The 22,428-nt window shown below is 40.4% G+C and overlaps 1 protein-coding gene across 4 annotated transcripts in view; it reads right to left on the bottom strand.

Annotated features, from left to right (window-relative positions):
* RAD51B (RAD51 paralog B) overlaps window positions 1-22,428 on the bottom strand; it is a 329,325-nt gene that overhangs the window by 109,761 nt on the left and 197,136 nt on the right. For all 4 annotated transcript variants that reach the window (XM_072338181.1, XM_072338183.1, XM_072338182.1 and 1 more), the window contains one exon: window positions 12,984-13,062. In XM_072338181.1, coding sequence (XP_072194282.1) covers window positions 12,984-13,062 — 79 coding nt within the window. The remainder of the gene's footprint in view (window positions 1-12,983; window positions 13,063-22,428) is intronic.

Raw genomic sequence — 22,428 nt, 5'->3', positions numbered from 1 at the left:
TACATCATTTGCATCAGGGCAAGCTCTGAATTACCAGGTCAAACCATGGGTGCACCTTGAATGCAAAGACAAAAACAAATATTTCTGAGCTTCATAGCATCATACGCAAGGAATAAACCCTTTATATTAGAATCAAAATACGTACCTACTTTTTTCAAGCACCTTAACAACAGAACATTGCCTCTAGTGGGATGAAAATCTACTTCTCTAACGTCCCTTGCTACTTAAAGAGGTAGAACATGGGCCAGACAAACCAAAGAGTACACACAGGCATAGCTGATGACTCAGTCATTGACTGAATCATCTCAAGTTCTGAAACAATGGCTGTGAGCATGATAAACTTCCTCATTAATCTGAGAGCATGTCAGCCTCATGACTTGAAGGAGGGGGAGAGAGATGGCAGGGATTCTGTCACTTCAGCAGTCAACTCTGTGGGTGGAGCAGCAACAGCAAAGTACAGTAAACCTGTCTCATTTCATCTCCAGCAGATACATTCCTGATGCTTCAGCAACAAGTCTGAACTTTGCACTGAGGACACCCAGTGCCTGCCACCCTCAATAAGGGAATGGCATCCCTTACTGTTCTAATGCTGAGCAATACCACAGAGAAGGGACAGAACAGTAGGAGAAACAGCAAAGCAGAGGAACCAGAGTTTGAAACCTCTGACTCAACATGACATAAATAACATACTAGCATTGCCATACCTGATTTGGGGCTATCATGCAAGGGAAACTTATTCTTTAAATAAAGAGAGTGTCTGCCCTTAACCTCCCAAACTATTAATTCTTCCCATCCCATACCACAGAAAGGTTATGCTGCAGTGCCCTGTGCTTCCTCACATTTAAAGTTAGGGTAGCCAAGGGCAACAAAGACTCCTTCCTCTCCAGCCTGATAGCAGAGTTCTTCCTTCCTTTTGTTCACATGAAGAACAAACACTGAGTTGAACAATAACAGTGGACGTTTAATATGATGCTCTGCTGGGCACACCGCCCTGGTTAGCATTATCTTACCACTTGGTTTTGTTTTGAAGGAAACTCTGAATAGTCCTTTCAATTGCTGGTGTTTCAAGATCAACATTACCTCCACTTCCTGTATTTTAAAGCCTTCTTATTTTACCAACAATATGCGGTACTATAAAAATATGTTACAGAACCAGTGAACTGCAAAAAATGCCGATCTCGAGTGCAAGCAGAAACAAAGGACCATTTAAAGTAGCTTTCTCTGAACCAGTTAAGCTATTGATTCTGAGCATGAAGAAAAACAGTAATACAAACAAACCAATAATAAAGAAAAGCAAAACAACTTAATCCTTTGCAACTATTCAAGGAAGTGCTCAAGAAGACCCCAGATTAGACTTGGAATATACTGATCACAGTTCCTGAAACCACCATTAGCAGCAGACTTTTTCCTGCCACATCCATTACTTTATGAACAAAAAAGCCTTTAGGATATTCAGCAAAATCCATACACTTTGATCTGCAACAGGCAGCTGTCAAACCCTATTTACCACAGATTCATCACTTGCATACTCCTGCAGATTTTATTCTTTTTGGACAAATGACTAAATTATTACTCACTCTTCATACTAAGGGAAGGATTGCTGAACAAATTTAATAACAACTTTGCAGTCCTTTCTGGACAATCAACCCAGGGAAAGCCAAGAAGATTTCAGCTCCAGCTCCCGAAATGCTCAGACTGATTTCTCACTAATCTACTCTGGTCAGGACAAAAGGAAAAGAAAGTCTTGGTTCACCAGCACCCTTCTTTTGCCTAATTTAAGAAGAAGGAAGAGAATTCCAGACAATCAGCTGCCAGCCAATTTCTAGCCCTCTGGCCTTCTTCTGCCTGCTTACAAAAGTGGCACTGCTTACAAAAGTTAACCTTGGTTAACTCCTCTGAACACAGCAACACCTGCAACTGACACCTGGCTCTCAATAGCTAGACTAATACGTGCATTCAGTTCCTGCTAGCCATTCCCAAGCTGTACCTGAAGTGTAAGTTTGCTTATATTATAGATGAATTGCTGTTTCTCTAATGACAGTCACAGAAACCTGGACAGAAGGTATTACCACTTATTCACAGACAGGTAAACTGAAGCATACAGTAATTAGGCTATTTACATGGATTACCCACGAAAACATTCTTTGAAAAACAACCACCACCAAAAAAAGGAAAAAAAAAAAAAAAAAGGATTCCCTGTCACCTTTGCTCAGTGTGTGAAACTGCTGCAAAGCTCTACCCCAACCCAAAGCATGTACAGGTATCAACTGATACATAATAACCATAAAGACAAAGGCAATGATATAAACTGTTTCTTGAACATATGCCTTCATTCAGACCCAGTTTTTGCCCTGTAAGATGTGCCAGCTTTGGGGATGCAGCTCCATCCTCAGCTAGGTCTCAGCCTGCAAAGATCTGTCTGTAGAGGACACAGGCAGAAAGAGTATGAGGCAAGCTGACCTCAATTAGTGCCAGGGTGTCAGCTGCAGTCCTCAGGTGGGTCAGCTCATTTACCCCCTCCGCAGACTGCATTTGTACACTGAGTCTTCCTGTGCCCCCAATTGCTGTGGTAATGAGTGGTGTCCTTGCTGAGCCCAGCCAGCTGGGCCCAGCTGGAGTGCTGCCCTTCTCCCCTCACAGTCAGACTTGACAGCAGAGTTCAGTTTGTTTCACAGAGCAGATATCTGGCCTTGCTCTGGCTTGTGGTTGCTGCTTAGGAGTCTCTCCCAGGGCACAAAAACAAAATCTTCAAAGTGAAATCCCAGCATTGCCTCAGGTGGCTGCTAGACCTCTCTGTGGTTACAACAGGCAGGAGGCTACAGGTGAGCATGGGAACTGACCACTCCTCAGTACTGTCTAGCATCTGTTGTGGAGAAAATTGCAGAGCACACTTGTTTCACAGGGAAACGAAAGTATTCTGGACGAGCACAAGTTAGCTCTGTTAAACTGAGGCCACATGTTGCAGAAGGAGAGGGCCCAAGGGCAAAGAAAGAGCAATTCACCTTTGGGCCCTGGTGTACACAGCAAAAGGCCTTGCCTCTGTATCACATACAAAGGTGGCTGGGGATCACATTACAGGACTAAGAGTTACAGTTCAACCACTCCAATTTAGTGGTTTTGGCTTTTGCAGTCATATTAGAATATGCTGGCTTGATTTTCAAAGGTAACAAGTACCTACTGCTCCCACTGACTTCAGTGACAGCTGCACCTCTAAAAATCAATTTGAGATAGTTTGCATATTAAGATGAACTCAAGGAAAATAAAAGGCCTATTGTGCGGATACGAATAGTTTAAACATTGCTGATGGGTGGTATATGAGTCCATTCCCTTTCCAAATGAATTTCACTTCATGTTTTGTTTGGTTTTCCTGTTGATGCATCCTGCACCCTCCAGTGCTAAGCTGGTGGGATCCCACATGCTTTTCCTGGCATATGGAGTTTAAAATAAGAGATCTCAGCAATCGGATATCCTCAGCATTTCCAGCTATTGAACACAATCATGTGTACTGTGATCCAATTGCAGAGCAGAAAAGAAAAGATATATAGGAATATTCTCCCTGCGCTGGTACAGGGCAGGACAAAAGAAAATGAAACAAACAGGATGTGCTGCTCTTGGGTGAACCCCAGCAACTGATCAGGGCAGACAGGATACAGTCTACAAACAAGTAACTACAATGTTACGGGCTGGCTGACCCGTAGCTTGCTCCATGTAATTCACTCTCAGCAAAAATACAGCATGAAGAAGTCCAAGGTATTTTTCATTGAAATCTGACTTAGTTGTAGTATGCAGTTCCAACCTGACGTGCTTCAGGACTGAAGTCCTTCATCAAACGCATGCACCCTAAGAGAAGAATACGATGTTCTCTGCACACTTCTAAGCAAAAGAAATGTGAACACCTAAAGGAGTGCAGTGTTTGGACTCAGGACACAAGCCTATTCTAAGCTTACTCACTCAGCAGTGCATATCTTGCAGCTGCGGTTTCCAGAATGGCATATGACACACATGCACATATGACTACAGACAACTTGAGAGAGCTCTTACAACCTTGGCACATCTTTTAGAAACGTCACTTCCCATATCTTCACTGCTGCTTCTGGGGAGAGCGCCTTCACAGGGCTTTGGACTAATATGAGATGTTGTTTCTGTAATGGAAAACTAGGAAGTCAAAATAAAATCATATCCACTGTTGAGCAGAGCAAAATCTTTTCAGTGTGTTGATTGCCTCATGTTAATTTGAGACATTCCTTACCAGTCTCGGACACATCTCTTGATAAACTGTTAATTCTAGTATAACCTTGCCACATTGCCTCTTCACTCATGCAGCCATGTGTGCTCTGACTTGCCTTGGCTACACTTCAGGCAGACTCTGGAGGGTTATTCAGGTGGCAAACAAAGGAAGGCTATGCTCTAACAAACCCACCATGGTCTAACAAACCACTGTCTCTTATCTCTGTAGCCCTTGGTTAACTCAATCCAGTCGTGAAATCTAATCTCTTACATTTTTCAAGGGTCTTCACAGAACCGAATGACAAAGGGCCAGATTTTAGTTTCTCTATAACACAAACAGTGAGGAGAAATGCCATAACAATCACTAGCACCATGTAACTAGTATTACACTCAGACCTACTGTAAACTGAATTAATCACTCAATAAATTCTGTAGGTAAATAATATTTTATAGCTTGTCATTGTACTGTCTCTTGCAAGTCTTCATTAGTAATGTCCAGCTTATTTTAATGGGATATGTATGCCGTGTAGTATTTATTTTGCTTTTTACTATGTATCCAGAACATTCCGTGGCCCCCTCTTGACTACGATAAGGAAATTTGCCTTTTCCTAGCAGCAACACTTGGATGGAGGGTTACAAAATCTCAGCTAGTGCATTATGTTTTATCTTTATCCTTTATGAATACTGAAAGGTAGAGAAAAGGGGTACAAACACAAGGTTGATAAATATTTAGAAGTTCAGATAAATATAACAGAAAACATTTTACAAATCCACTTGATGTTATTAATTTTAGGGAAAGACTGTTATGAGAAAAACCTTTTGAAGTAAAAACCTGTTTGTTGGGAGGGTGTACCACATGTGTCTGTCTGCATTAAAGTGCCATATATTCCTTTTTCATCTCATCAAGAGAGATTGAAACCTACATGATAAAAATCATTTAAATTTCGTGGTTAGTCCAGTTTTGAAGACAGGGCAAGTCTACACATCAGATGCTGAGATACCTGAGGTTGTTCTTGCTGTACTAATCCTAGGAACACAGAGAAAGTTTCAAAGACAAACAGTGTTGGGGCCAAAGCAGCAGGAACCTTGTTTGCAAGCGCTATCCCTGTGCTAATAAGCCTCCCCTCAGGCAAAGCTTTCCCGTTTCTGTTAAGTGCTATTCAAATGTGTCAGTCCACACAGCACTGCACTGTGGGGACTTACAGGTTTAGACTAGAGCTAACCGCTGGATCTTTGCACTGCTCTCCCCTCCTCAGTACAAGGAACGACACAGCTTCCAACAGTTCCATTTGGCACCTAAACTGTACGTTCAGATTTTAATGCTCAGAACACACCAAGTCTTACAGGAAAAGAAGCGCTGTATATACTACAAAGGATAAGTCACTTAGATGTAGTTCTCTGTCATTAAGTATCATTTTGTAGGATAAAACGAAGGTAGTGGTGGCTTCAACAAGCATCTTAGTGGCAATGCAAAATGCCAGAACAGACATAAACATTGAGAACGGTAGAACAAACTTAGTTGTGCCTATGTGAGAAAGGGACCAGTCACAGTAACTCTTAACTGCCTCTTACCTTCATAAGCTGCACACAAAAACATATGACTTTATTCTGGCTGAAAAACATGTTTTCAGACAGACATTTTCTTGGCCTCCCCCTCATGAATGTATTTGCTTAAGAACATTAAGTCCACCATAAGTACATTTGTCCTTATTATACAAATCCGTAGCTTGAAAGATGTAACATCATCTATGTCAAAAGCAGGCAATCAATAGTAGAGTCGTGGACTTCTATGAGAAAACTCAGTTCCCAGAACAATATAATGTCACAAATCACAGATACTGCCTCTAATCAACATGCACATTCACTCCTTATGTTAAAGGCCTTTTGGAAAAGAGGCCATTTGCTTTAGCACTGTGCTGAAAACACAGGGGAGCAACCCACTTTGATCAGGGTTTCATTACTGTGAGACTAGTAAGGAAACAATTTCTCTGAAGTGAGAGCATTTTGTCCCAGGAAGCCTGCAGTACAGGCCAGTCTCGGACAGAGGCTGCATCTTTGCAAATGAGACTCATACTTTTTGTTTTTTAAACAGCACTGGATTAAAATAAATTACTTGCCATTGACACTCGTGCAAATGAGAACAGGTCTGACACAGTGCATTTTTCACAGTAAGTTTAGAAAAATAAAGTGCTTTTACTTTGGTTGTCGTCAATTAGAAATACATTTGGCTCTTGCACTGCTATTTCCAGCACCTTTACAAGCATATTCAGAAATAAGGAGATAGTTCAATACTTTATGATAAACTGGATTTTTTCAGTATAACATTCTCTTGTAAGTTACAGTCACAGAAAAAAGTTCAGCCAGAAACTTCACTACGTTTTGTCTATCTACTATGCAGACAGAAAGAACACCTCCACAGAGAAAAACACTCAAACTTACTAAAGTGGCAGGGTTTATTTTGTTACTGTTGGATCTAAACCCAGTATATCTCCACAGTCTTCCTTCACAATTAAAAATAAATCCCTCCACCTATCTTCATTACCATTTCATGTGACAGACATGGAGCTGGGCTACTCCAGCAAGGCTTTGCCACTGCAGCTGCACAGCAATTCCAGCAAAGCCACCTAGTGATAGTGCTCATCTATGTGACCAGCATTCTTGGGTCAGGTTTAACAATCCACTCTCCAGAATGCTGAGAACTAACTGGACTTTTTTGCTTATGTCAGCCGCATCCATATGGGTGATTATTGGCACAGGAATGATGGGGGTCCTATTCTTATTCTTTCTGCATTCCTTACTGTCAGGACGGACCTAGCCTACAAACCGACCATGCTTTGTTGCTCCCATTATTATAAAACTGTTACAAGTAGCATGAGCCTTTCAGTGTCCTGTGGGGAATTCAGCAAAAACTGTTCCACCCCACAGAGATCCTAACAATGATCAGTTCATCTTTATCCCTCCAATAGGGCCGGAAATTACCAGTGGCACTGCAAATCTGTTACCATCTCAACAGCAAAGCACAACTTCATTCCCATTAATCTGTCTTCTATCCATTCACACATCAAGTACAACCCTGCTTCATTTTACAGATTATATCCATGTTGCTCCAGACAAAGGTCACTTTATAGTTACAGTTCTTCAATTGAATGAAAGCTTTTGATGCAGTAAATCATTGTCTCTCACTGTTCAGACTCACACAATACAATACAAATAATGCTGCCCTTTCTTTCAGAATTCTCTTTCTACCTCACCACTCATTACCAAAACATTTCTTTACAAAATAAAATGGGGCACTTTTCACTTGCTTCAGCCACGTAAATTAGTTATAGCACTTTGGAGACCGTTTGCCATGCAGCACTAGAAACCCAGACTGTGCTATTTTGAGACCAAAATGAGTTTCTTTCATTACACTAGTGACAAATGAAACAATGTAACGTAACAAGGTTTCCCAAGATTTAGCTGTTTCTAGAACTCTTGCTCCTTGGTACTGTAAAACTGAAAACCTAAGAAACAGTCCCATGCTTCAACTTAAGAGAAGTCATTTGCCTTGATAAGGCACCGCAGGCAACGTGAGTGTGGCTGTGCACACAAATATGGGCACTGTGGAAGAGAGGACAGGAAGGAGAAAGAGTGAATCAATCAACCAACTAATAATCCAGTCCTGCTGACAGAAATAAAACTCTTCACTTTGGCAATACAAAGCCTTCTTCCTTTCTTGAGGGAGTGAGGTGAGCCAGTCAGCATGAGACACCAAAGTTTTGAGGTTAAATCTGCAGTTGGTTTACAACTTTCTCCCAAATGGAAGAACAAATATGAAGGAGGATAAATCTTGAGGTCGTGTACACTTGTGAAAAACTGTATCAATTTAAGGACTCCTTTATTTAGTATTGAAGGCCATAATAAGAACAGAAGCCAGAAGCTGAAGGCAGACAAATTCTAATCTAAAGTACGGAACAAGTATTTAGCAACAAGACAGCTAAAACTGGAAAATGCTCTCAAGACAAAGCAGGAACATTTCTTGTCATCTCCAAACAAAAGTGAATGCAATCCTAGAAGAAATGCTTCGCTGTAACATAACTTATCAGGTTGCTGAAGGAAATGTGCGAATTATGTGGGTCAGTTTGGATGACCTCCTGATTCCATCCATCTTTAAAAACCCTATGAAACTGAAAATAAATCATTACTCTAAAGCAAGTCACAGCTCAATAATATTATTTGCCTTATGTTTCCAATGCTTCTGAGTTCATTCTGGGAAGAGCAACGTTAATCACTTGGTAAAAGCATGCACTGAAAAGTCCCGACAAGCTCTCCAGTTGGCAAGCAGCCACCACACTTCCCGTCATCTTTTGCTGCACCATCTTCTTGGTAACAGAGGGTATTTACAGGGGTGAGATGGAATGAGACATTTCAGACTGCTGAGTTCCCTGTTGCTAACAGGTAGGGCCTGTTGCTAGCTTGTATTTATTCCCCAAAATCAGGAGATCACCCACAGAATACAGCTTAAAATTGTCTATTCAGAATTTCTTCTCTCTGGACACTCACGCATATGTGCAAGTCACATCCTGTAGTCCAGCTGACCAACCCAGTAGGTGCTATATTCAGCTTCTTTGAAGCTACGACTGGGCAAGATCAGCCCCAAATCTGCCCTGACTGACACATCGGTAACAGAAGTACCAGCTAATCATTTCCAATCCAAAATAGAATTTACGTCGCTGTCAATGGCAGAAATTATCCTGTGACTTGCAGCCCTAAACAAGTAGATCTGAAGTCTTTTCTTTGTCAATTCTTTTCTGAACAGAATCACGTCATTCACTTTAACTGAGTTAGGAATGCAACTGCTTAAACAGAATACACATGCAGACAGTAAAATTTCCACTATTTTGGAGTGTTTAAATTTCAGGCTTCTGCCTCTCTAAGAAAAGGAGCTTTATAAAACTGAGACTGGATTTTCCAATCATAATTCAGGTCCATTACAGAGTCATACTGTGCAGCGTGGCAGCACATGACATCTCACTGCAGTGTAAAGACAACTGAGGGTATTTTTGGGTTTGCACTCCACCTCCTCCACAGCACAGACCATACTGAAGCCATGAAAGGAAAAGACTGAAAGCTGATTTTCCTTGCTAAATCTCCCACTAGTTACTCTTGTTTTCCAATAGCCAAATTTCATTTATCTAGCCCGAAAGCAGAAATAAAAGGAGTGAACAGTTAGATTACTTTCATCCCTGAACACAGTAAGTTTGTAAAAGCAAAAATGTTCTCTGTGGCACTTTGGGGCAGCCTGGAGCTTTCCTCTGACAATACAAGGGGAGCAGGTCTTCCTTCACTAGGTCTCCTCTGAACACTTCTGTGCTTGCACTGGGCCATGAGATGCAAAGACACCAGGGAAACAGAGCAGCGATTTACACTGACAAAGAGGATTTTGATACACTCCTCCAAATGGGGCAGCATTACCATCTTAATAGCCTTTTGCTCTCAGCCCTCTTCCTGAGGAGGCTGGAGATTTTTGCGAATGGAGAACAGTTCCGCTTCCCATTTCAACTGCAACAATAGCAGAAGGGCTCCTTAAACTGCATCAAATAGCAGTCTGTGAAATCCCTAACTAGCCGCACTGCCTCTCCTGCCGTTTTATTATCCTCTGGCCCAAAGAACAAAAGGGAGGGAGCTCCTCCTCATTTTTAGCCTATTCCACACATCCTAATCCCTCAGAGGTGGTAATGGAAATTGCTTGTGCAACTGTTAAATCGCACTTTCACTTTGTCTTTCATTGCCTATTCACCCTCACTAACCGAGGAGCTTCCAGCCACGTTTTCCGATATCAATTTTGTTTATGGCCTATTGGTTAACGGTCTTGGGATGGGAACCCCTGAGTAAGAAGAAAGAATTCTGAGCATTTCAGACAGCTGCTCCTTCTCACCAGTTCCCACACCCATCCACTTGTTCTCATCAGACACCCTAAGTATGCTCACCTCCTGACACCAAATGAATTCAACAACAAGAACTGAAAGTAAAGGCTGCTTCTGCAATCAGGCTGTGGGACAGATTCTGCTTATTCATGCTGTACAGTATCCTTCGGGCTGCAATACTGGAACAACTCCCTCACCAAAAACAAAACCATGGCCAGTTGCTTTAGGGACATCTTACTTGAATCCAGCCTCTCCTTGTAAAGCAGTGAGAGCTCCATAGAATGGTTTGGGTTGGAAGGGACCTTAGAGATCATCTAGATCAAGCCCCCCTGCCATTGGCAAGGACACTTCCCCCCTTTAGACCAGGTTGCTCACAGCCCCATCCAGCCTGGCCTCGAACATCTCCAAGGAGGAAGCACCCAGTTTCTCTGAGCAACCTTTTCCAGTGTCTCACCACCCTCACAGTGAAGAATTTCTTCCTAATACCTAGTGTAAATCTACCCTTTTCCAGTTCATAGCCATTATGATCTTGCTTACTATCCATCTCAGAAAAAAATAACTGAAATTGAAGCAATGCTGTAGACAGTAACTAAGAAAAAGCTTACACAAAGAAAGCCTAATGGAGATATAGTTGATCACTTAAAGAAATCCACAGTGATTTTAGAAAAACAAAGAAGATTGTTTAAATATGTACACCAGAAACAGGGAGAAGAGCAATTGCCATACCCCTAATACAGTGCTTTCAAGGATCCCTCTATCAGAAAACCTTGCTCCATCATCATTACACATTATCAGGTTCGTTCTCTAAAAGTAGGATTCAGCCCTTAGAAAGTTGTATACTTGGCTCATAGAAGAGAAGTGAAACAAATAAATATCCTCTCTGAACAAGCTTCCCGTTATTGCCTGAAGAATGAGCAGGAAATAGTATTTTTTCATAATGACCAGAAACATCTTTGCAACCCAGAAGATATTTGAGACCAAAAGTAGCATGTCTTATACCCTATCCTGAAGCTAAGTATGTCCAGATCAAGTTCTGCAAGCCAGCTTAGTTTGAACTGATAGACTGTATCTAGATCTTGCAGCCTGTTTATAATTACTGGTCAAAGTGAAGCAAATCAAATTCCCAGAATGCCATCTAATATACTGTGTGTCATATCTAAAGACTTAGAAAACAAGCAGTGCACCCTCACATTATCACTATGTAGATGCATCAAGTTTGGGTCCTTTTATTTTTTCTTAAATTATTTATCACCAGATATCTAAGCTTATCAAGTCATTAATAAATGGAATTGTGTTGCTAGTCTGATACAGTTTTGAAGTGGAAAATGGGCAATTAGAACTGTTCACACACAATACAGGTTCCTATTGCTTTATAGGATCAGTGATTCTCAATCCCGAGAAGCAACAAAACACTTTTCTTTTTTCTTAATGCCACGAATGCATATGAGAGTGTATCCTCCAAACAAAAACCGACAGGTACTGAATAGTTTCATGTGATCTGATTATCTGATGCAACAATTGGGATCCAGACTGCATATCAACAGACAGCAACTCAACAAAGCTTGTTTATGAACATCTGTCAAAAAGCTGATACATTAAAGAAATATTTATTGGGATAAATGGAGAAAAGAAGTGAACAGCTACATTTCACTTATTCGCTATAGTTTTAAGATACATATTTTAGGAGATGGCCACAAAGAACTCTAGCTCCCTGTCATCACATTATTAGTAACCAGCTTTTCAGTACAACACCCACACCACTACCATGTCCAACCCAGCCCAGCACAGCCCATTCCACTGCAGTTGTTCCCTGCCCTACACCATCATGGCAGCAGCCTTGCCCTACCGAGTGGCTCAGCCCAGCCCTGGCATGCATCCATTGCTCACAGCCACCAAACACTGCTGTACAATTGGCACCACCCAGACTGAAACCAGGCCTCAGGAAGTACAGTACTAACTCCAGTTATGGCAAATAATTTTTAAGCATTTTGATACATGGGCAAAACACACCCTATGAAGAGAGAAAAAAACGCAATTGTGCTTTCAGTTTTGGTAGAGGAATTTGAGAACAGTTTTCAAGATTCCTGAAAAGATTATTAACTTCTTTTTGTATGTTTGCAACTCCGTTTTCAGTCACCATAAATACATTAGCTGCCAACTTTTGAATGGAATATACAGAGTAGCAATCAGATATTCAACTAAAAAAAAATCATCATGTCTCTTTACTAGACCTTTATGTGACCTCTCTTACCACAGAAAAATATCTGTGGCATCAGAGTGATGCGTTATCAGGTCATCGCTTTCTGGCAGTATGCACATTTGTAAACAATTATTTTCAAGGACAAAGTACAGAATGGTTAAAATTTCATTCAAAATTTCTGACAAGCACCTCAAGAATTCACAAAGAACTGCAGCCTCCAGCACTGAACCGACACTGAGCCATTTGCTTCTCAAAAACAAGGTCAAATATCCAACTAGTTACATGTTTCTGCTGCTCACTTTTTTACATTTTAATACAAAAAATACTTAACAAAAAGTTCTGTTACTTACATACGCTAACTACATTATGTACTCTATATGCAGCCCATGACAATTCCTCTTCATTCAATGCTATCCAGGCAAGCCAAAAGGTTGGACACCTACATCCATTCAGGACCATGTGGCATACACATTAAATACGCAACAACTAATTCATTACAATCCAAGACAAGACAGTAAAAGCTGCAGAAGACTGCCCTTCTCAACTAGACTGTTAAAACACACCATTTCAACAACAGCCATTTTCATCTCCCTTCAGCCTACTGAAAATACTAATAGTAAAAGGAAAATAAGTCAGTGTTCTGGTCCTACCTTGAAGAATCAAGCCTGATTTCTCAATGGTGTAGAAAAACGTGGAAAATGGAGCAACAGGGGATTTTGCAATCACGATCTGCAAAACAAATAAACAATATGTAAGTACATGTATCTATCACATGCTGATCAGAGCTCAGATCTGTAGCACAGTCTCACTAGACTGAGCTTCCAGAAGAGAAAAGGACCACAGAAATAACAAATTTACTCTAGATTTAAGCTCGTCACTTCTAAGTAGTTGAGATCTTCTCATAAGAAGGTAACGGTTATGCTGCAGTTTTAAATCATACAAACTTAACATTTTGCTTGTCTTCCTGTCATTCTGTTAAACCAAATCACTCCTGCTGGTTCAGGCAAGAGACAGTTTTGAGCAAAACACTAACTGCCAGTATGCAATGTAATTTTAATTGCTATTAGCATTTCTACAGCTGTGCATCCTTGGCTCCTCCAAGAATTACACCTGCCACAGAAGTGGCACAATCCACATGTAGGTCACCATATTAGGGAAGGAGACACAGCACTGCAGTGACCTGGATTCCCTCTTTAGAAAAATGGGCAATGACTAAGTAGAATTTTATTCAAGAATCTTGTCCTTGGAGTCTCAAAATATGACCTGAAATTCCCTGGGAAATAGCGCAATTGGATTTAGCTTGGCATTCAGGTATGCTGGCCAGGTCAGAAATATGCCAAACTTCCTCACTCCATTACGAGGAACCATCCACTACTGAGAATGAACTGCAGCAAAGCTCTGGACACACAGAAGAGGACATGCTAGCAAGGCTTGGATGTGGAATCCACAGTGCAACCCAAATCACCCAAACACATCTGATTTTATTCTTTCTGTTTGATTTTGCTGATAGCCAAGGACCGCTCTATCTGAGCTTGGCAGAAAATAACTCCCATTCTATCATCTACGCAACAGAGTTAATGACCTCTGGCTAGAGCACAGTCAACACAAACAGCAATCTAGGGAACCCCACATCACCCAAGAACTAAAGATCTGCTCCCCCAGCACACAGGTCATGACAGCTTGTCCACCCAAGGGCACCATGCAGCCCAGTTGCTCCTACATGGCAGACCTTGATCCCTTCCAGAGTTCTGTACATCCTGTCTTAACCAATCAGGAAATCTGTCTGGTCTGCCAATTTCCTTTGCTTCAGTACATTGATTTAATTCAAACTCAACAGCACGACCTTCCTTGTATAGTATTTTAAAAGCAACACATGCCTCAGTGTTTACATTTCCAAAGCCTCCTCAGATAGCATGCTACACCATATCAGCCCAAGATATGCAGTCTCAGGCAGATGCACTCAAATCCAGATTTCATAGAATTACAGACAACAACGATCTCACTTATAGAGGTGTGGAGCATCAATAGCTCCTGCTGGTTTCAAATGGAGTAAAAAGCCCCATTATTTCCAAAGGTCACAACCTAATTCCACTGCTCAAGAACAGCTAAAGACTGCTGCATACAAATTTTGGTTGGAGGTATATAATGATCAGCAGGAAACAGCAAACTGTATTTTATGAAACTTAGGAGAAATTACAGAAAAATGAGGAACTTCACACTCACCAAAATGGTTCACATTTCCCTAAAAAGTCAGACAGTATCAAACCACTTCATAGATATATAGACCTGCAATATTTATTGCTAAGTGCAAGATTAACAGTAACAAGCATCACGAGTTTGGGACTTGGAGAATACTTGAAGATTCAGCAGCAAATTCTGCTGCAGAACGAAGGCGTGTACAATTTTAAATGTTAAGAACGCCCGTATAGAAGGCAGGTATGACTTGTGTTTGTAGTCTGCAGAGTCACAAGAAAACTCAGCGTGATCATGTCTGTCTCATCCAACTATGACACAGGATGAAGAAACAAAGTCCTCACACCTGGTCCTTAAAGATAAGCATTATGACTCGTGTGTGCCCACGGCAAGGTTACAGTTTTATGATTTTCAGAATTTAAACCAAATACAGTCTTCCTTTCTTCTTCAGAAATAAAAAAATAAAGGAAGGCACACAAAGACCATAAATGCAGCCAGAGAACAGCAGACTAGTCCAAATGTCAATGTTTTCCTTACGAAGCTGGCAAAGCCACCCCAGGATGCGATACAACCTTTGTGAACTACTTCAAGCAGGAAAACTGCAATGCTAGCACTTTCTCCTCTTACATGTTAATTATTATTCTTACTGCAACAAACTTCTGGAGAAATGAGAAGTGTGTCCCGTCACACATCTGCGATGCACCTTGACAGAACCAGAATTCCTTTCCATCATGATTCCCAGCCAGCCAGCCCTCCTCCCTTGCAGGGAAGCACAGACAATCTACCAGAGAGACAGCAGAGAGCCTCCTAGTGCTTAACATGCCCGCGGGGCTGAAACTGCTGGTCTCTGAGAACGCAAGGGAGAAAATGGGGTGGAAAAACTGTGCAAATGCTCAGCTACAGTCTCCCACAACAGCTGGATGTTTAATCAGATAGGCCCAAAGCGAAACAGTTACAAACCTGATGTCTAAGGTCAGATATTTGGCATTCTGTGCAGCGTTCTGCACATAAGTGCTAACCTACACACGAACGTGCACTAGGCACAGTTGTACGTGCAAATGGATAGACATTCAAATAACCCTACGTACATTCTGTTACTGCATTTTTATGTAGTTACAATATGCATATAACTAAGTATAGCAATGAAAAAACATAATAAATCATGTCCTTTCAGCAGCACATCACAGGGCCCCTCTGAAAGGCTGCTCCAATTACCTCTGAGGCTCAGCATTAGCTTTCCTTTTAGTGAAACAGAACTAGCTCATGATATTCAGAGGCAATGCTTTATTTTGAATGATTTGTTTACTTGGAAAAATAACCTTTAAATTACAATCATGTACTTCACAACCAGATACACAGATTTGTTGTTATTTCTACATTAACAGAAACTGAAATAATAATAACGATCTACATTTGCTTTCTGACCAATGAAAAACAAAATATTATAAAAATCACTGTAAACCATCCTCAGGATGGAAAGACCGACACAGAATAGGCTCTTAAGCATCTTCAAGGATCTCAGAAAACAGAGAATGAAATACAGTTCAAAAAAGAGAATGGAGTTTTGGATGCCATGATGTGGGCTGCCAAAAATCATGTTGCTGATGATGCTGGAAAGAGTATTAACTGCATTGAAAAGGAAATTGAAATCTGAGTTATAATCAAATGAGATTTGGATAGTGATTAATCATTTTCTAGAAATTAGTGAAGAAATGCATCGTTTTCAACAAGCAGAAGGATGCTGAAAAAAGCAAGAAGCGATGGGGGAAACAAACCTACGGATGCAGAAACAACTGATTAGAAAGAAAATCCCAGGAGCTCAGCACTTTCAAGAGGAAACAGATAAACCCTATTGAAAAGAAAAAAAAAAGAAAAAAGGAAGAATCAGTATGTGGATTGAGGCCTGGTAGCCAGTATTTGTCATACATCTGTGAAACTGATGCAATGCAACTGAGAAGCTGCAAACACAGACCTCAAATGGGAGAGGGGAAAAAAAAAAAGTAAACTTGTGAATTGAGGCCTGTGATCCGAATCAGTACCATGAGGGGTGTTAGAAGAAATGTTGAAGGGAAGAATAATTAAACATTTGGGAAACAGGATAGGATGTACCATGGATGTCATGGCAGACATACTGAATATCTTTTTCTGACATACCTTTTTTTTTTATTTTAAGGAAAAATTCAATATATATATAGGATCTCATCTATTTGGATCTCTGCAAAGCTTTCAAAAATGTAATTAATGACAAAGAAAATAAAAATAAGCACAGAAGGTGTAAGACGAAAGGGAAAACAGTTATTGAAAAGAAAACACTTCTTAGCTATATTGGTACCTTGCAAGATTACTAACCCACCCCCCAATGTAGCCAGGACAGCAGTGATCCCAACTGTACAGTGCACTGGCACGTTTTACAAGACACTAGCAAGCTTTACACTGGAATATGAGGCAAAGCACAGGTCACTCAGGAACTCAAACTGCAAGAGAGGAGTCACTTGCTGCTGAGGAGAAGGCAGCCACGGAAAGGCCTATAGAAGTCATGAGCTCAGTGAATCCCGCCAAAAAGACGGCTGTCTGCTGTCTGTGTGAGCAAGTAGGATGGGGACATGGGGGAATGGAGCAGGAAAGAAAGAGGAGAGCTTCTCAGACTGGAAGACAACACTGGCACAGGAACAAACGTGTAGCCACAGACACATTTTGGCTGGAAATTTGAAAGTTTATAACCAGTAGTAAACTAAGATTCTGGAACAGCCTTCAATACAATGAGGCAAAGCTAAAAAAGAAAAAAAAATAAAACTTTGTTTTCAGAAATCAGACTAAAATATTTACGAAAGGGATAAGAAGCAGAGCCTGCAATGCGCTCCATAACCTATCAAATCTGTTCGAGTGCTACGTGCAGACTGAGAAGCACAAAAGCCCTACCAATTCATTTTCTATGCTGAGACAACTGACAGAGCTGGAAGCCTACAGGCTAACAACTGAAGATCCTCATGCAACTAGGGATCCTCACAGTCAAAGGAGAAAGTCCACTGGTTTTCAAACATAGAACTTCATATTTAAAGTCGTCTCATCCCCATCTTCTGCTAAGCGTCTGCTCTTCTCAAGAATCCAAGCAACCAGATGAGGATTGGGAGAACACAGGGAGGATTCAGAAGCATTTCTAAAACAGACATACATTTAACTCTATGACTTGCTCCAATTCTAAATTGGAGGGAGTACAGAAAGGTATATTACCTGGACCTGAGTCTGAAAATAAATTCTCTTGGGGGGGACTGTCTGTAGAGTGTGCTAAGACCGACAACTGCTTTCACAGACATACTTTCCCAAACTTTGACTAAGAAACATAAGGAATGATTTCCTTTTCACTTCTGGAAGATAAAGGAATATACAATTCTACAGATGCTCTTGATGCATGTGAAGGAATTTATTGCTTTGCCTCCTACCCAGACAGGTGTAAGAAACATCTCTTCTGATAAGCACTATATAATCTAGAAACCAAAGAAAATCCATGCCTCATCAAATCTTTTCCTACTGACTCTTCATCAATTTTCCTTTATTGTTTATCGGTATAATTTTCACTATTTTTTATTACAAAAAAAATAGCCTTTTCTTTTTTTCCAGTCCAAGTTTCACCAAAAGCAGCACGCAATTTGAGCTGAGTAAACAGTGGTAACAGATAGTAGCCTAAAGAAGTTATCAGACTGAAATGAGGTTTGTTATTTTTTTAAATGATGAAATGAATAGAAAATGGACATTGGAAAATGGTGAAATGGTATTGAGTCAGATCTGGTCTACCCATGAGCTTCTGGAATTGACTATAAGTAGCAGCTGCTGCTAGTCTTGCGCAGCAATCCTACTAAAGTGAGAAAGATAGAGATGGATGAGAGGATCAGGAAATCCAAGCTATTTTAGATTTTTCAAACTCTAACTTTACAAAATGATCAAACCTCTTATTTTTCTTGCATTCCCTTCTAGTATTGCCTTTCCTCCCATCAGGCGGTCTGTAATAATTATTTATTATTGGAGGACAATGTAGAATAAACATTAAATAACTGAAAAATGATTTCTGTCACGAGGCATGTTAAGAACACGAAGGTATTATGGAAGAGAAAATATATAGACTTGATGAAAAGAGAATAGAAACCGGAGAGACGTCATTAGATTAGATAAAGGAAGATAAATGGGAGACAGGCAGAGCAGTTGAGAAACAAAAGGCTTGGAGGGAACTGATGATGACAGCAGAAAAACGTACATTAGTTTGTTTTCTAATTAGGGAAAGCTTTTTTATTAATACAGTTTATGGAATCTTTATGAAAGAGATGAATCACAGAAATTGATTGCAGGAGTCCAACAGAAAATACTAATTACTGGGACAACATCTCTTGTCAATAGCAGAGAATGCAATGAGTTGGAAAAATATATTGGATGGACTTCTAGAAGTAGTTCAATAACCAGAAATCAAGCCAATGCCTTGCAATAAATAAATAAATAAAAGATGAAGGAATGGGATCATGCGTCAGATTATTTATCAAAATGCCAAGAAGACAAACTAAGTGATAAAATGATTTTTACTGGGCTATGAGCTCTCATATGGTAAGAAAAAACAAAAACAACCAAGATTTTATTATGGGAAACTAATGACTTTAACAAAAGTAATGGACTTTGGATATTTTAATGAAACGTTTGATAAAATCAGTTGTATTAACATCAATGTCATTTCTGTTTACACTGGGAAGACATACACTTTTCCCGTACTGACACTATTATAATCAATGGGTTCTGAGCAATGACTGAGGAACATTAGTGAAACTATGCAAAGCTTCTTTTAAAGTATATCAGATTTTTAAGTTTTATTTTCTTCCTCAGATACCATTTTTTGCTGGATTTACCTTGTCCTCATCTTTTGTACTCCTAGAGAGTACAAAATGAAGATACTTACTTCTGCACTAACCATGGCTGTGAATAACAAATCACTCCAACAGCCAACACTTTGGAACTCAGATAAAAGACAAATTACCAAGTAACACTGATTTGTGAAAAAAGCCTGAACTTTTTCAGGCTCTATACTATACCATACCTGTCCTTAGTGCAACAACACTGGTTTGTTAGAGTTTTTCACTAATTCTTTTCTTTTGTCCTATTGCTTTAAGCAATCACAGCTAACAGAGCATCTCAGGAGAACATAAACTGCAGAAGAACAGAAAAGCATAGCTGAGAAACACGAAGGAGAACTACACCACCAACACTATCATTCAAAAAGGAAAGACTACCTCTACAGGTTCGGTTAGACTTGCAACCCAATAAAAGCAGCGCTAAGCTAAACAAATCTTTCCTCTAATTGTGCCAAAATGTCTGGGTGGACAATTTTCATGCCAGAATTTCCCTTCTTATTGTAGATTACAAGGGTTGTTTTTCCAGCTGCAACAGAGCCCAGGAAAAAGCATGTTAGGAAAACAACAAAGTTGATTTTGCATCAGTTATCCCAGCAGACCTCAGGACTGTTTTTCTTCCCCTCACTGCTGGTTCTTCCTGGGCCCTCTGTGCAAGAATTTGATCTATTCTAGACATGAAAGCAGTGATCCTTATTCTGTCCATCACCTGCTTTTGAGCAGGAATTGTGACCCAGTTTCCAGGCTTGTTCTCATTTCCAGTTTCACTGGTTTCATTGCCTCCAGCCCTCCTGAATGTCGCCCAAGGAGAGAGTCGGGGCTCTCTCCAGGCACTAGCTCTACGGCAGTGGCCAGGCTTCACAAAGCAGCTGTCCCCTGCTCCCTCTCTGCACAGAAATATCCTTTAGGGCAATGGCCTTACACAAGGTAGAAGTGTTTTCCACCAAGCCTCACCAAATCCTTGTAAGGCTTGCAGCACCCCCGAGACCTCAGTCTTGTAACAGGATCTGAGTTCCCTTGGGACAGAATTGTTCCCTGTCACAAAACCAAAAAGTCATTCTAATTTGCAAAGTAGCTTTAGGTATCCTGCACTTCCGTACTCATCCTGTAGCACATATCCGGAAACAACTTACTGTTCTCCTCTATTACCACATGAGATCTTTGGGATAACAAGACTTTGATTGCGTACAGCACTTAATGAGAAGATTTTAAAAAGGCTTTACAACAGGGCAGGGAAAGGGCGGGAGGAATACTCCTCATGTGTTTTGGGTAAATTGAGCTTAAGAAATCAAATACATTCCTGAAGATTGTACAGCATATATCAGTGCAGAGATCTCAGTAAGACCTTACCAAAGCACACTGCCTTATAGACAAATCATTGCATAGTTTGTCTTTATCAGGAACTTGTAGTTTATTACCTAAATGGTTATCCCCAATTCATATCTCCCTCTAAATCTGCTTGCATGGAGAAACTCTCTATGCACAGACCTTCTCAGCTTGCAAGTATGTAGGTAAAGCTGAGACACCCCAGCAGTACCTCACACACTTGCATAGTGTGCTCCAACAGAAGGCGTCTTCTGGGGTGCTTTCCTTGTCTGTAGAAAAAGCCAGAGGCTGTGAATAAAGAAGGAAAACAGACAGGTCGAAGGAAATACATACAGCTATCCTGCAGTCCTCCTAATCATCTAGATTCCACACATATACTCTGCCTGGTAAAAAACACACCTGGTAAGTTGAAAACGGGGAAAGGTTAAGATGTCCTGAGCGTAAGAACAAACGGTGAGAGATGGAACTATGAACATGCCTTAGAGCAAGAAGTAGCCAAGAAGTCCCTGCAACTTTTGTACTCATAAAACAAAACAAAAAAAACAAAAACACAAAAACCTAAAAAAAACAAAAAACAAACAAAAAAAACCCCAGCACACCCAACAAAACAAATCACAATTTGGATTAAAATGATTTCTTATGAAAGCATCATTTCAGTTGTGCTATGCACAGCACTTTCGAGTTGCGGTTCCCCAAAGTCCAGTTGTTTGGAAAGGTTTTCATCAAGTCCAGTTTAATGGGCCACAACTCAATAAAACTCTTTATGGAGCAGCTTAAATGGATTGTATTCTCTCCCTCCTCCACAAGAAAATCCTGTCCAGAGGAAACCATTTAGGAATGAGTTTCCTTTCTACTATTTTATAGGAAAGCAGCAACGGCAGCAAAAGACGCTTTATGAGAGGCATTCCATAAATCCAAACCAATTACTACAGAAAAGTAGGTAAGTAGAGTGTGTGCGTATATCCTGTATGTTAGCACATCTGGAAACAACTGGAAAATGAACAAAGGATAGCTGATCATCCTGCTGCTTTGCCTATGCCCTAAAAACACATCAGTACATCTGCATTTCCCTTCGATGAGACGCACAGAAATTCTACATACTGAAAAACATTGCTATGAATGCAAAGCCAAGCAGTACGTGAGTCTCATCTTAAGAAAAAGAAGGGCAAAAGGGGTAGGAGGGCAGAAATATATGTGCATCTAGGACAGTTTTGCAGGGGAAACAGCTACAGTGGTCAATGATTTGAGTAAGAAAGTTCGTAAAAGGAAGGCCTTCATAAGCCTGATGGAAAATGTGAGATGTATTCAGCATGGGATGAAGCACAGGGGATGGAAAAGCAGCACAACACTTATTTTAACAAAGGGAAAACAGAGATCAAATCTCACCAAAATCTATCAGATTAGTTTTGATTTTAAGAGTCAGGTGTAACTGCTAGTGGGAAATTGAGATTCTGAAATAACTAAAACAAATCTCTAGGAATCTATGCAACGTTAGCCAAACTTCAGATAAATCACTCCTTGTCTGTTTGCTTTGTCTTACTTTCAGGAAAAGGTCCTGTGTTCTTTTGGGTAAGCATAGGCAAATCAGCTCTCTTTCCTCACTGTGCTTCACTCTGATCTCAGAAATAGTTAATTAATAATCATTGATTTTACATTATTGTATTTCTCATATGAAATCAATTGGGCTTCT

This window comes from Excalfactoria chinensis, chromosome 5, assembly GCF_039878825.1.
Source record: "Excalfactoria chinensis isolate bCotChi1 chromosome 5, bCotChi1.hap2, whole genome shotgun sequence".
Lineage (NCBI taxonomy): Eukaryota > Metazoa > Chordata > Aves > Galliformes > Phasianidae > Excalfactoria > Excalfactoria chinensis.
The sequence above is the reverse complement of the archived record's forward strand: the minus strand, read 5'-3'. Positions and strand labels throughout refer to the sequence as shown.